A 16432-nucleotide genomic window follows, 5' to 3' on the forward strand; every position below is an offset into this window, starting at 1 on the left:
ACTCTTTAAATAAAAAGTCCTTTATAAAGTGCAAAAGTAGAAATCTGTACTTGGAGAAATGCTGCAATGTGAACAAAATTGTTAAGGTCTGTACTTGTTTTTCCTAAGAAACAAATGCCCTGCTCACATTGGAGATGGGGATATCTAAAATTGGAATATTGGTTGAGAGACTGACTATTAGATATCTATAACGATCCATTATTTTCCCAACAGATTTATTGTTTTTTTGTTGACAGTTATTCTTCAAACTGGGAAGTTACAGTAGAATGAAAGATAGCATATGAGTTATCAGCAGATTTTAAAATAAATTTGGGATATGTACAGACTAAAGAATTTATCCTCTTATATATTAAATGATATAGAACCTCAGACTGAAGCTGCTGTTACAAGACAATTAAACTTGGATTCTAAAAGAGTACTTAGAAACCTGCAAAATATTTAAATATTCTTAACTTTCCTAGGCTGAGAAAATTGTTTTTCAGGCTAGGTACAAGTTACTTCCCAATACACATTTGTAAAACCTCATTAGTTTAACACCTTCCTATAGGGATACAGGGAAATAAAAATAGGAACAATATGTGCTACTGAACATTTTTACAGGGATATTTAGAATAGCTTACTTACTGTGTTAATACCCTGGAACAACCAATAATTTTTATGACTTTCCTCTCAGACATGAAATTACTACCTGTATGGTACCTAAATTTTGTGTTGCTGCAATGAAAACAAAGCAAAAACTGATGTGTCTGACTGTTTTTTCCTGTTTCCTTCTCTTTTTATATATTGTAAAATATTTATAAAATATTAAATATGAAAATTAAAATTAAAATTAGCTAAGATTGAAATCAGTATACAATGGAGTGGAGATGAAGTTTTCTTTTTAATCCACTAACCGCCTCAGTATGGAATGCCCCTATTGGGGCCCAAGGCTTATTTCTAAAACTATACAGTGCTAGCCTAAATAAAATTATTGCATATATAGTGATAACTATTGTTAAGAAGTTCCCCAGACCACACGAAGTGTATATACAGTTCGCAAATTTCATAAGCCTTTGTACTATTGTATTTTGACATCTTGCCATCAGCTCTACTAGAGAGCAAGTTTCAGAAAATTTCTCTGTGCAGAAAGGACCTGCCCTTACCAGTCTGGGAACATTGGCTCACTGGCCCTTGTATTGCTTTACTGCAGTGGTTCTTAAACTGTGTGCAATTATCCCAAGTGGGTAATTTGAGCACATCTGGGATAATGAAGCAATTTTAATTGTTGGTTTGTGAGTTGAGGATTCAATTTGGGATTCCTGCTGCCAAGATACATGTGTAAAACAACAGTCTGGATTTATTTTTGTTTTTAGGGGGTAATGACATTTGAGATTGGGAAAAGGTTCAATTGGTTAAACAGTTTTAACAATTTGTACTCTTAAAATTGTATAGAGATATACATTAATTTGGAGTGTTTTTATTATTGTTGCTGTTGTACTGTGTAGAGTACTATATAAAGTACTAAAATGGTATATTGGTTTCATCCTATTTAATTATGTAGTTTAGAGCAGGGATATCCAAGTGGTTCTGAGCTGGGAACCAGTTCGCCACTTGTCTGGAGTGGTAGACCTATAGTACTAGGCCAAATACTAAATTTCAAATACTAAATTTTATTTCATTTTAGCGTAACGAATGTATCTTTTCTTTATGTATACTGAGAGTATTTGCACCAAGACAAATTCCTTCTATGTCCAATCACACTTGGCCAATAAAGTATTCTATTCTATTCTATCCTATCCTATCCTATCCTATCCTATCCTATCCTATCCTATCCTACTCTATATATTAATATCAAAAATTAATATTTCTATTATCCAGTCATCCATGCAGCAAGACAGTGACCCAAAACATGAAAATCTTATGTTTTATGAAAAGCAATGGATTCATCCCCCACCCCAAAGTACATAACCCCAACATAACACTTTGTCCAATTGTATTGTTACCAGGGATCCCAACTTGCAACATAGCCAAAGAACTTACAAAAAAACTTGGACCTCTCATCGAGGGGAATGAGTATTTTATCAGTTCCCCATTGCCTTGCAGTTGTTAAGTGATCTTGTGGATTGTTAAGCAGACAATCCCAGAAAGGAGAGTAGGGTACCTGGGAGTGGAGAAACCCTGGTCGGAAGTATGTCTTTGCTCAGGAGCTAAAAATCCTTCTTGCTGATATCCAACAGAATTTTCAGTCCTTGAATGGGAGACACTGCACTGGGATTCCTAAGGGCTCCCCTTCAAGCGAGTTCCTGAGGCGCCCTATGCTCCTTATCTTATCCTGCTGCCTCTCCTCTGGGGGTGTAATTGCTTCATAGTTGAAAATTGTGCTTAGATTTTGGCATGGCCCTTTTTCAGCCAGCCAGCATCAAGATAAGCAGGAATTAATAGCCTTTATGACAGACTTTTATGGACATGATCTTTTTGGAGATTTAAACTTTCTAGCAAGTATTATATTATCCATTGGGGAAATAAAACTAGTTCAAAATATACTATTAATCTTTCAGTTCAGTTTAAGATATCCCTGTGCTTAAAATTTTAATTAAACTTGTAATTATAAACTAATTAAACTTTTAAATCTACTGGGTATCATTTAAAAGTGTTTCTGAAACAAAATTGCAATCCACCTGTAATTGATAACTAGTTATTCCCCAAAAAGATCTCTTCTGTAAAAATGAAACTGGACATTAACATTGGTAAATAACAGCAGCAACGACAATATGATTTATATGCTTTTCTATTCAGAAGTGTTTCAGGTGTATAGTAACATTTAATTAAAATATATGAGACATTTAAAATAATCATGATATATAAGACATTTAAAAAATTTTTAGGAAGCTGCATTATGTCCCAAAGGTGCTTTTTCAGGAGACAACTGGACTGTCTTGTTTTTTCTCTTCCAAGAAGCTTCTTCAGCTCTGAGTGGATGGTGGGGAATGAAAGGATTTATATTCCTTGCAGACAGCTGGTCATTTGCATTCTTTTAGAGAGTCCTTGAGGCCACACTTGAAGATGTTTCTATGTCCTCAGGACCACTTGAGTAGGGCAGATGGGTGTGAAGTTTTCTTGGCTGCATGATGTTTTCTGTCCTGTGTCTCTTCACTGTTGTAGACAGGTGCAGGCTGTTGGGGATGAGTCTGTGTTGTCTGCATGTCAAACTGAAATACAAATGGTTCCTTAGTCTGCAGTTTTTCTGGGAATTCAGTCATATTCCCACACTATTTGAAGGGTGTTCATACCAAGGTGCATAGCTAAAAAAAGTCCATGGAAATTCTCAGCCGTCCGGGTCATGGTCATCCCAAGGGTGCTTTTTCAGGAGGCAACTGGACTTTCTTCCATTCCCCACCATCCAGTCAGAGCTGAAGAAGCTTCTTGGATGAGAAGCGAAATGCCTTCAAAGAAAAAACAAGTAAGCCAAGTTGCCTTCTGCAAAAGCACCTTTGGGACAACCATGACCTAGATGACTGAGAATCTCCATAGACTTTTAAGCTGCATTATGATTAAAGCATCTCATTAAATTGCAGGTTTTTTCATCTGTTTATGAACAAAGGAAAATATAGCTTGACCTTGATTTTATTTGCAGATAGATCATGTATTGTCTTTTATGATGAAATATAAGGTGAAGTGAATGGATTTCTGGATGTTAGAATCTTCTTCAATCAGCATCTGAAGTACCACTGTTTTCTCATCTATAGGATTACCTTTTCAACTATACCCTTTAAATAAAACCTTTCATCAGTTTTGGGGATTTTAAAATAAAAATTATTTCAAGGATTAATGGCTTATTTTGTTGGACATATATCAACCTCTTCTGTTTTTTTCAATATTATTATTAATCTTGCTTGATTTCCTTCATTGATAAACTTAAATGTTTAAAAAAATATTTGAAAGGTTTTAGAGTTTTTTTTAATGTAAGCTTTTAAAAACTAGACTTTGGTGATTTGTGATGAAGTTAAGGATGGACTGTTCCAGTTTAGTTAGAAATTAATTATTTTGATAGATTCAATATTATGATGGCCACAAAATGTCTGTCGTAAATGTGATTGCAGGTTGGTTGGATCAGCTTTATGGCCAATCACAATGTTCCATGGTCACATGATCACAATTCACTATGGTTTTTTTGCTGATTTCTAGAAAAACCCCTCCCCATTCAAATGAATTTTTTCATTTAATGATAGCATTTGCTTAATGATCAGCATGTTTGCTTAATGACCAGCATGAAAATGTCTGGAAAATTCTTTCTGGTCAAATGGGTATCTTAACTTCCTATTGTAATAACTCGACTGGATTTCTAATTCTAATGACAGTTGTTAGTCGAGGACTAGCTGTTATATTAGTTCTTAAAATGCCAAACTGATACATGATCATTTTTATATCTGTTTCAAAATACTGTTCCCTTTTCATTTAACATCTTGTAAATTCTTATGTAATTTTTATATTCTGTCATTTCTTAATGTATTCTTTATCACTCCTTATTTCATGTCATTTCTTTTTTCCTTTTCTCTATTTCCACTTTTAAATATCTTAAAAAAAATAAAATAGTATTTACTTTATTCTGTATCAACTTTCTTTGTTGTCAACAGACATATGTAGAGTATGTCGATCTGAAGGAACTCCTGAAAAGCCTCTTTATCATCCATGTGTATGTACTGGCAGTATTAAATTCATTCATCAAGAATGGTAAGTTTGTTTTTCATTTGAAATAATATCTATACATGGCATTCTACAATTTGTGCACAAAAACAATGCAATAAGTTATGTTCAAAATGATCCTTGTATACTAGATATTAGTACAGCGTGAATTAATTAAATAGCACTAACTCTAACTTGACTTGTGTTGACTTTCTACAAATATTTGTTTCCTTCACATCTCTACTAATACTTTGTAAATCCTCCAAAGACAGCCATATGAACTCTGATAATGACCATGCTTTTTATCCATGAGCTTTCAATCTCACCAAGAACAATAGCTTTTCTAAATTGCCATCACTGAAATAGGTGAATTTCTTCTTGCTGATATTTTCCTTAACGAGGCTACTAGTCTCAATTTTGTCTAGGTCTCATTGATAGGCAGTTTCTTGCAGTTGATAGTACTTCATTATGATAGCCTTCTTTGATCCATTATTTGAAAGGGTCTTTCTTTCACTCTCTCTGAATATCCAGCTTTCATAGCAATACATTCCTACTTGAAAGATCACTACTTCCACTATTTTGCTCTATTGAAAGATCTTGTCTTAGTTTATCATTGCCTTCCACCCTAGGATTAATCTTCTCTTTACTTCTCCAGCCTACTGTCCATCTATATCTATTCTTGAGCCTAAGAAAACAAATTATGTACCATCTTCACATCTTCACCTTCAACTGTAAGTTCACTAAGCATGTTGGTTGACATTTGTCGTCTTAATATTTAACATTAACCCGGATTTTCATTTTCCATTTTTAATTTTATGTTTAGCTTTTCTAAATCATCTTTACTTTCAGCTAATAAAATTGTGTTGTCTCTGTATTTCAACATATAGTGCTTCAGCCTCCTATTTTGATTCTAGGTGTCATCTCTTAACAATAGTATTTGGTTGCTTTATAAGTTAAACAGATAAAGGCAATATATCTTCTGTCGCTAGTTATTTCTCATTTTCGGAACTATCAATTCAAATTCAGCTCTTACAGTATTTTCTTCCTTATTGTAATGATTCTTCAGATGTTCCATTACCCTACATATATTGCACATTCTGGCATGATCTACATATTCAAGGTTTTTTTTATAATCTGTTGCTGTCTTCATTATTACATTACCTGTAAGATCTCATATTTGATCTTATGGCTCTCTGCCTTTTTTGAACTTGCCATGCTTCTGTGAACTTGCCATGCATATGCATGATTTTATTTTTATTTAGAATTTTGGAAGCTAAATCTTGCTTCTGCAAGAAATTAGCCCATTGATTCAGTATATACATTCTCTTGCATTTGCCCTTTTCGGAATAGCTGAAAGTTGTAATCTTGATTTAACGGAGCCTCACTTAGTAGACTTTGATGCTGTGCATCAAGTTTCATCTGGATACTATATTAAAATGAGAGGTTCGTGTATATAAAATAGTTTGGATGAAGCAGTCAAATTTACATTAATTTTACCGTAATGTTATGATATACACATCCATATAAGTATTCCAAACTTTAGGCAATACCATTTCTGTTTAATAACATCATTAGGCAACAGTGACATATGTTCATATGTAATGGAAATTTGGCAGTAATGGATATCCCTTTCCCCCAAACTGTCAGTTAGATGAAGTTTAACTGTACATTTTTTTCCAATCTCAAGACCTCTCTCTCTCCCTCCCTCCCTCTCTCTCTCTTTCTCCCTCCCTCTCTCTCTCTCTCTCCATTCTTGTTTTCATAGAATCTTTAGCATTTTAGTATCTACAGTTTCAGAGGGTGTTATATTTACACCTGTTTTTTTTTCTTGAGCTAATCATGTCTCAGTTTCTTCTAGAGTTGCTTATTTAATATATACTCTCTGAAAGCGCTTTCATCATTCTTCAGTATGATTTGTAAAGATATTTAATTTAGTCTTTCCGACTTCCTTTACATCCTTTGCATCTATTTACTCTCTTCTAATATTTTTTTATTATTCCTATTTTGACTACAAATTTTCCTATGATTTCCATTTTTCCTTGTCATTTTCATGTATTTATTGATGTTTTAGATTGAGATAGCTTTCCTTCAACTTTCTTGGTTGCTGTTGAAAGCCTACATTCACTGCATCTTTCTATTGTCCAAGTTCTTTATCTCCTTCTTTGGTTAACATGATAGTTTACGTTGGAACTCATTTAGATCTTTTCCCTTTCATAATTTTATTTGTTTCACTTTTCATAATTTCTATTTTTTCCATCAATCCTCAGGTTCTCTTTACATAGGTAAGTATACAAAATCTGTTCTTAATCTGATTTATATTTTTACTATGTATTCTTCAGGTCAAATCTAGCTGGTTGACTTTAATTTAAGACAAACTGGCACGACTGACCCCATAATTTATGGTATTTTTTTATAATCTGCCTCTGGAAGTGAGATGCAGTTCTCCATCTTCTATTTCCTTATTAGGTATTTTATTTGATTCTAGTATTTCTCTGGGAAATAATACAATAATAGATGTAGAGTCGAAATGGATGGTAATATTAAGAAATATTTTTTCCACAAAATTCTTTCTCCTGCTTTATTGAATCTACTTAATTAAGATCTTCCAATAATTCTAGGACTCTCCATTTTTCCAACATTTCCAGTTACCAGTTATGATTGGAAATAACTAATCTACATTCTTTGGTGATGTATTTAGCATCTCTTTCAGCATGCCATAGAATTCTTCCGTGTCTTTCACTCTTGCACCTATAGTATGCTATATTGTATAAGTAGCATATACTTGTTTAACATTTATGTTCATTGGATATCCATTAATTTTGCTAGAAATAATCCTGTCATTTACTGGGTTATAAAAATAATTTAGTGATATCCTTTATGAATATGTAAGTTACTTCATTCCTTTGTATGGTTTTATGTTTTGAATACTTTCCAGATGATTTTGGAGTTCCTTCTTTCAGATGAATTAACTAATCTCTTATCTGCAAAGTCTTCCTTCGTTTCCATTGTGGATTACCCTTAGCTAAAAAGCTCGCTCTGATATACCCAGTAGGGCTAACTTTTTCAAGAGTTTTTTTCCTATTATTTCAAAGTTGGGTTCACTAAAGCTTTCAAAACTTCCTCCAAAAAACTAAAGAAGAATATATTATTAAAAGGCTAAATATTTTTTACATGTGAAAATACTTAATTATGAAAATATATTCTGGATATGAGATCAGAATTCAAACAGTTTATACAATTTAAATCGCCTTATTGAAATTATGCAAAAATTCTGTAAATGTCCTTTGGAGTATATATTAATGATTAATTGGCACTATATATTTTGTAATAAAAATTTCCATTATATGCATCTTTTTACATTATATTTTCTCATTTTGTTACATTTGCCATGAGTTACCTTGGCCAGGATCAAAGCATAGTTATAGAAGTAGTGTAGCATTAGTTATAGAAGTAGTTTTTAGTGGGCTTTAAAGCAGTAGCTTGTTACTATAGAGGAATTCATTTTTCAAAACAAAAATAATCATAACAATATGCATTTTGATCCTCTATTTTGCTTATATATTCATTTAACCATTTATGTTTATTTTATGCCCTAATTTGTTTATTTTATTAATGTAATTTTGCTTAAAAGTTTTAAGCCGAAAAATTCTAGTTTGGCTCATTTGGCCATAGAACTTTCTTCCAAAAGCTTTCTAGTTTGCCTAAATTGTCTTTCGCAAACTGTAGATGGGTAGCAATGTTCTTTTGGGAGAGTAATGACTTTCTCCTTGCAACCCTACCACACACACACCATTGTTTTTTCGATTCATGAACACTGACATTTGCCAAGGCAACAAAGACCCTTGGATGTTAGTTTGGGGTTCTTTGAGACCTCCTGAAATATTACACACCTTGTTCTCAGGATGATTTTGGTTGGTTGACAACTTGTATCATATTCTTAGTTCATATTTATTCAGAAATATTGAAGGTTCAAATAGCTTCACAAACCCAGTTTTAAATTCAGACAGGTTCATAAACTCTTTTTTTTACACTGTATTTCAAGTTAACCAAAATGTTTCAATCGTTTATATTTTTAATACTTTGGTTTAATCAGCACTGCCTAGTGCTTTGCTTATGCAATTCAAAAACTGTCTTTATTAACAAAAGTATTTGAAGAAAATCAGTACTTATAATTAAATTATAAAAATATAAATTGAATTATTTACATATATTTTTATTACTATTTTCCTCTTTTAAAATTTTTAGATACTTTCTGAACTCTTGAACATTATTTTTTTTCTAACACTGTAAATCCATTATTACCATATATTTTAATTGCAGCTTAGTCCAATGGCTCAAACACAGCAGAAAAGAATACTGTGAATTATGTAAACACAGATTTGCTTTCACACCAAGTAAGTATATGAAATTAATACATACTATGTGTACATGAAGTAGTTATTCTAAGGTTTATGTTTCTTGTAAGGGATTATTTAGTCAGATTATAAAATTCAGATAATTGCTTCCAAGAAGTGAAATTACACAAGTGTTGGCTTTATTTCAACCCTTGGAATAAATGGTGTTATGGGGTTACTTGAACAGACCAGATCCAAAGTAATCATGATTTCTTTACTCAATTCATGGTTTATTTGCTCCTAGTTTTACGAGTCTTCTGATGATATTCTAACCATCTAAGCAATTGTAAAGGACTAATTTGCCTGTGGAAAAGTCTCTTTTATGTATCTGTATGTGTATACCTGTGTGTGCGTGTTGTTCTAGATTTCTGTATGTTTCTATATGTTTTGCTTTCTTTAATGATGTACAAATGTTATCTATTTCATGGGCTTTATGTGATGATATGCCTCTCTTAGGTTTTGAGGGGCCTTTATAGCATACATGTTTTTTCTATAAAGATCTAAGAAGATGTTTATGCTGTTTTTTTAAAAGATACAGATCTTTATCTAGATTTTTATGTTTAGCGTTTGTGTAGTTTTCAGAGAATTACTACATGTAATTCTCGACTTACGACCACAATTGAGCCCAACATTTCTGTTGTTAAGTGAGACATTTGTTAAGTGAATTTTGCCCCATTCTATGACCTTTCTTGCCACAATTGTCAAGTGAATCACTGCAGTTGATAAGTTAGTAACCCAGTTGTTAAGTGAATCTGGCTTCCCCATTGACTTTGCTTGCCAAAAGGTTACATGATCTTGGGATACAGCAATGGTCATGAATATGAATTACCCATTTCCCAAGAGTAATTATCATATTTACCTTATAAGTAGACTATTTCTCTACACAACTATCTAGGATTCACTGCTAAGATCACAAAAGATTGGCTAAAAGTCCAAATCATTGAAATAAACATTGCAGTGAAAAGGCAAATGGCCTTGGTGATTAGTCTAAACATTAACCTAAACTTTAATTTGGGGTTGTCTTAAATTTTAGACCATCTTCCTTAGAGGCACATAACAATACAGGTAGTCTTCGACTTACAACAGTGACCATTCAAAGTTACAGTGGCACTGAAAAATGTAACTTATGACCGTTTTCAACGATTATGACCTTTGTAGCATCCCCATGACCATGTGGTCAGAATCCAGATGCTTGGCAATTGTTCTATTTTGCTCTGTTTTGGCAACTGTATGTTTTAATGTGGTTTGATGCTACATTTAGGTTCTTAAATAAGTCAAAGTTAAACAAAATAAATACTATCTGATTTACATGCAATTAGGCCACAAACTTTTCTTTCTTGTTTCTTGAACTCAAAGTTGTCCAGTTGGTTTTTTTATGGCTGATTTATTATTCTAACCTATAAATTGGTTAAAGCTTACAAGACTGATTTGTCTGGTCAGAAACCCATCCCTCCTATTTTGAGTCAGTGGAAGGGCCATATTCTGTGATGACATGTTTGTTTAGTGCTGTAGGCCCATATTTAGTCTTACATCTCTCTATAGGGCTGTGAAAGATTTCTGTTTGAAATTTTTGGAGAACTGTTATTCATTGTTAACAATGCTGAATTCTGTGTATTATCAAAGTAGTTTTTACCCATAACTGGATGACCTCAATTGAGGGAGCAAGTGTCCCAGATAGACTATACAGGTAGTGTTCGATTTACAACAGTTTGTTTAGTGACTCTTCAAAATTACAATGGCATTAAAAAAAGTGCCATGACTGTTTTTCACACTTACGACTGTTGCAGTATCCCCATGGTCATGTGACCACCTTTTGCGACCTCCTGACAAGCAAAGTCAATGGGGAAGCCAGATTAATTTAACAACTGTGTTACAAACTTAACAACTGCAGTGATTCGCTTAACAACTGTGTCCTAGTAAAATGGGGCAAAGCTCACTTAACAAATGTTTTATTTAGCAACTAGGCTCAATTGTGGTTGTAAATGGAGGGCTACCTGCACAAATACTTTTGGGTGTATACAGACAGAAAAAACTTGTTTATAAAATATAAGGCAATAATTATCAGAGTATTACCAATTTGGAATAAAAACAGGGAAAGAGTTGGTCCAGACATATTTCTTGCTTCATTATGAATTTTTGTTTGAAGAGGAAAGCATAAAGAAGTTCACTCAATAGAACGATCTGGTTGCCTCCAGTTCTCTGGGATCAGTTGATGCTGAACTTTGCAACCAGTGCAACCCAGAATTTCTGAGTAGAAGCAATCCCAGCCTCAGCTTTCAGAGTAGCTGGGTTAATTATAGAGCAGTGCTTCTTAAACTACTTGACCACTATTTTTTAAACTAAAAACCACTATTATACAAAATGCCAAAGTTGACTATTAATAAGACAAAATAAAATGTTTTGAAACTTTCTCCTTGCAGTGGTAAAAATCATCTGACATGTATTCAATATCTTCAAATAAACCCTGATATTTTAAAAGCACTACTTACAAAAGGACAATGAATTAAAAAACTTATAACACAAAATTCAGAGCATTTGTTGGCGCTTATTTATAAATTGTTGGTGAGATATGACTCAAATTGAACTAAGTAAAAATTAAAATAGGTGAAGAATTATATAGAAAAAATGATATGTAACAATGGGAATTTCAGTGGAAAAAACAAAATTCACTGTATATTGTGCTTAGGGAAAACTAGCATAAGTTTTCTTATCATTGGTATATTATTACATTATTAATTGCTAAAATAGTTCATTCTCTGCATATTGTTGGAAGTGTAATGAGCAGGTTGGATCATTTCCATATTTTGTGGCAATGTTGTAAATAATTTGGAAAATATTTTATACATAATACTGCTCCATGTCCAAAATAAGTTTGTATTTCAAAAGTAAACCTGATATAGAATTTAAATTATGTTGGAAACCAATTTTGGATTATAGATCTATGGACAGATTTAGTTGGAGTTACATCTAAAATGTGGATTTCTCTTAACATAAATTAATTGTTTCAATAGAAACTACTGTTATTCTTAATCTTACATGTTTTATACTGTACTAACTATTGCTTTTACTTTCATTTATAATTTTTTAAATGATGCAGTATAACTTAAAACTAGTGAAATATTAGAAATGTTAACCTAATTCTTATAATGCTGATACATTCCATAGTCAGTTGATTTTTTTCTTTTTTGCTCCCCTCTTTCTCCATTTCTTTATTTGCATTTTTTCCTTTTTCTATATAAAAATAAATACTTAATTCTGTAATTCACTTAATGGTCCAATTTAGTATAGAGAACTTTCTGATGTGATTTTCTCCCCATTAATTTTAGTCATTCTTTATTTTTGTCATATACATTATTAAGAGCAGTTCTGTTATGTGTTAGTTCTATTAAAACAATGTAAGTTTCATGGTTTGCTCCTTTTCTTAAAGTTTATTCTCCAGATATGCCTTCTCGGCTGCCAATCCAAGACATATTTGCAGGATTGGTTACAAGTATTGGCACAGCAATACGATACTGGTTTCACTATACTCTTGTGGCCTTTGCATGGTTAGGAGTTGTACCTCTTACAGCATGTAAGTATGTAATACAATATACCTAGGCAATACAAGGCAGTAGGAAAACATATTTTCAATTGGCTCTTAGGAAGTGATTTTATCAGCAGAATCAGACCATTACAGATGGTCATATAGTACAGAAAAGGCAATTGCTAGAGTTGCATACACAATTCTTCAAAGATTAATTTATACAGCCTCAAGCTTTACTAGTGCTTGCACAAAGAATAGGGCCACACTTAAATGGGTTAAGCTGTCTTCTAAAGCATTCCAGAATATTAGGTTTACTGTGGTTTTTTGGTAGTCATGCTAAAAATCATAAATAGTGGTAGAAAGACTACTTTTTATTTTATCTATATTTTAAGTTCTTTATCCCAACTTTATTATTTTTAAAAGAATAACTCAAGATGGCGAACATATCTAATACTTCTTCCTCCTATTTTCCCCACAACCAACCTTGTAAGATGAGATGGGCTGAAAGAGAATGACTGTCTCAAAGTTACCCAGCCGGTTTTCATGCCTAAGGCACGATTAGAACTCAGGGTTTCTGGTTTCTAACCGAGTGCCTTAACCACTAGACCAAACTGTAAGAAAGCAGCACATTGTGATGCCAATCTTAGTTTTTATGTTTTGATTTATCTATCTTTATATAGAGCAGCTTAATCTCCTGTAAACTAGTTATATGAATGTTTAGTTTTTGTATACTATGTATACTTCAGTGCCAATTTTCTATTGTTAATTGGGTAATAAAAAACTTAAAGGCATTGTTACTAGGTGGATAGTCAGACATGATTCATATTTCCTTAAGTATCTAAGTATTCAGTTTTGGAACATGGCATAAATATAACTCAATCCAAATTTAAAGGGTGGAGATTGCTGTGTGGGGAAGCATATGTCTTGCTCTTTTTAGCTTGAATTGGTTCATTTCCTCAGATATGCTAAGATTTGCCATTGTTAGTATTGGTTAAGATAACCATGAAGAAGCTGCCAAATATACTCTTTATCAGTTATATTATGATAACATTCAAGATATTCACCAGGAATTTTATTTACTTTGTCTGCTCTTTAGGCCGTATCTACAAGTGCTTGTTTACTGGCTCTGTGAGCTCACTACTGACGCTGCCATTAGATATGTTATCAACGTAAGTATTAACAAAAAAGGTTTTTTTCTCATCTCTGTTTCTAAATTATAGGTCACTCTATTCTTTAATGGTCTGTTATCTCATTTGTAAATGCTAGTATCCCCTTGTGTAATTCAGTATAAAATTGTTGCTAGACATTCATGAAATGTACACTATGAAATTTAACTATTAGCTTTGTATTATTAGTAGAAAACTGTATGAATGTAGTATTTCTTTGGTTTGATAAAAGCATATTGGGCTTCTTTACCTGCAAATGCAGCAGAATTCTTCAGTTCTAAAACTATATAGCCCCCCACACACATAAAACCCAGTTAATTAATATTGAATATCAATCTAATTTTAATCATACTTTAATATATTTTCATTATTAATAACCCACATTAATAAACTTGTGGCAGAATATCAGAGCATTATTTTAAATTGTAAATAAAGAGTCAGACTTTAAACATTAAGCTGGATGTTAAAAATCACTTAAGTTTAGTCTAAAAATGTTTTTAAAAGGAAATATTATTTAAAAAATGCTGGAGTCCAATAATATGGAAGTATCTGCAATAATTTGTAGTCTTAATTCCAATTTTATACTGTTTGCATGCACTCTTTGTCAGACAGGAAGTATAAATATGAATTATTATAAAGTAATAATTATTACTTTAATACTATTATAATATTTTATAATTTTACATTCTACTGTTGTAAGCAGTCCAGAGTAGGCCCACAGTGAGATGGGCAACAAATAAATTTAATAATGAATAAATAATTATTTGTTGAAAATTAATGACTAAGGAGTTCTTGTTTTAATTGGTATGATATAACCATAATTAGCATGGTTATTAATATAAAGTAAAATAAAATTCTGGAGGGAAACTTGCTGATGTCTTTTATGCAATGGCGGACTGATTTGCAAGGAAATGGATAGAATAGATTGAAGCTGAAATAGCTACAAGCTACCAAAATATGTTTTTTTGCCTTATGGGTGCTTGATAGTAGAGTCAAACAGCGGTGATTTCCACTAACAGTTATGTCAACTGTTGTATAATGTGTTGGATATCTCTTCAACAGGGAGAATTTATTGGCAGACTGTTTGCAAGGTTGTTTTGTTGTGACATGCACACTCTGTGCGTTTATCAGCCTCGTATGGTTACGTGAACAAATCGTCCATGGAGGTGCACCACAGTGGCTAGAACAGAATCAGCAGCAAGCCATTAATGGTGTTGGGCAACAGAATGAGGTAACGTGCTGTTTACTTTATGTGCAGTAATTTTCAGTTTGAATTTTTTTTTGATACATGTAAACCTTTTCTCTCTCTTTTTCTGTCTTTAAACAATTGGAAGTGTTTATAAAACATGTTGCATCCCTTCATATAAACTGTTGCATAAAACGTTTTTTTCTTAGCACAAGTTTTATGACTTGAGCTTAATCCAAAGAGTGGTATGTTTATAGCATTGATGCTTTATTCCTTATGCTTATCAAATGTCATAGAATGGCTATATTTAACCATATTACTAAATCATGGTTTAGCATTGTAAGAATGAGCTTCACTAAGCAGTTTTATGAACTACCTCCTTCTGCTGTTGAGAAAACAACTTCAGACTTGTTTTACATTATTTTGAAATAACAAGAGTTTATGAATAAATGCACATTTACTTTTAAAATAAATTTAGAATATTTACATATCTTTTCATCATGTAATAATTCACATCACTCTACAGGATTAAAATATATTTTGACTATGACTAATGACCTATGCAGATTAATCTATGTATCTAAATGAAGAACTGGTTGTTTAGTGCCATCTTACCAGGAACACTCCCAAATGGTATCCATTGTTCCTAAAACAAAAGAACATCTATTTTCCTGGGATCACTAGTTTTTGTGAGATTTCATAAATATTTAAAAATAATTTTAATTTGCTTTGGCATATGCATCATTATACAAGCGCATGCAGTGTTATTGAATCCTTGAAATGTTGACAACTAAATAGACATTATGGTATAACCACCAAGGCCTCTAATATCTGAAAAGATATTTTTTCAGATTTCCTAGATTTACTTTTTTAGATTAACCTTGGCATAAAATTGGTAGCTAATGCAGTTTTTCTACTAGGTGTACCATAGAACAAGCTTGCAGCTACGTGGTATGCTATCCATAACTTTCAGATGATTTACAGCAGTGGCCTCCAACCTTTTTTGTGCCACGGCCCGGTACCGGCATCACAAAATGATCTGCGGCCCGGTACCAGCATCAGCACGCATGACAAGGCAAGACGAGCCAAGCAACCGGCCAGCCAGCCGTCCCCCGCTTCTCCCCGCCATCTTCAACTCCTCCTTTGTACCTTTCTCGATGGGCTTCGCTTCGGGACGGCCTCTCGGCTCGCCTTGCCTTGGGTGCTGAAAGAATCCTCACGCCTTAGTTTCGTTCGAAGCTGCCCCCCCTTCGATGAAACTAAGGCGCAAGGATTCCTTCAGGACCCAAACGCCGCTTTCCAACCGGAAAAGCTCACCCGGAAGCACTTTCTCATCAAACAAGATGGCGGCGCCCAGCAAACCGGCGGCCCGGTAGGAAATGTTCCACGGACCGGGACCGGTCCGCGGCCCAGTGGTTGGGGACCCCTGATTTACAGAGTTCATTATATCAAGTGTTGAGGCTTCTAATTCATGGCTGAAGTGATCAACCATCTTTCTTCA

General features: G+C 33.2%; 1 protein-coding gene across 1 annotated transcript in view; it reads left to right on the plus strand.

Annotated features, from left to right (window-relative positions):
- The window catches only part of MARCHF6 (membrane associated ring-CH-type finger 6), a 50369-nt gene that overhangs the window by 3447 nt on the left and 30490 nt on the right, over positions 1 to 16432 (plus strand). Inside the window, exons 2-6 of the mRNA XM_026701035.2 lie at positions 4614 to 4710; positions 8983 to 9056; positions 12484 to 12627; positions 13676 to 13748; positions 14808 to 14976. Of these exons, the coding sequence (XP_026556820.1) occupies positions 4614 to 4710; positions 8983 to 9056; positions 12484 to 12627; positions 13676 to 13748; positions 14808 to 14976 (557 nt within the window). The remainder of the gene's footprint in view (positions 1 to 4613; positions 4711 to 8982; positions 9057 to 12483; positions 12628 to 13675; positions 13749 to 14807; positions 14977 to 16432) is intronic.

The sequence above is a fragment of the Pseudonaja textilis genome, chromosome 3 (genome assembly GCF_049901715.1).
Source record: "Pseudonaja textilis isolate UNSWEBS1 chromosome 3, rPseTex1.2, whole genome shotgun sequence".
Taxonomy (NCBI): Eukaryota; Metazoa; Chordata; class Lepidosauria; order Squamata; family Elapidae; genus Pseudonaja; species Pseudonaja textilis.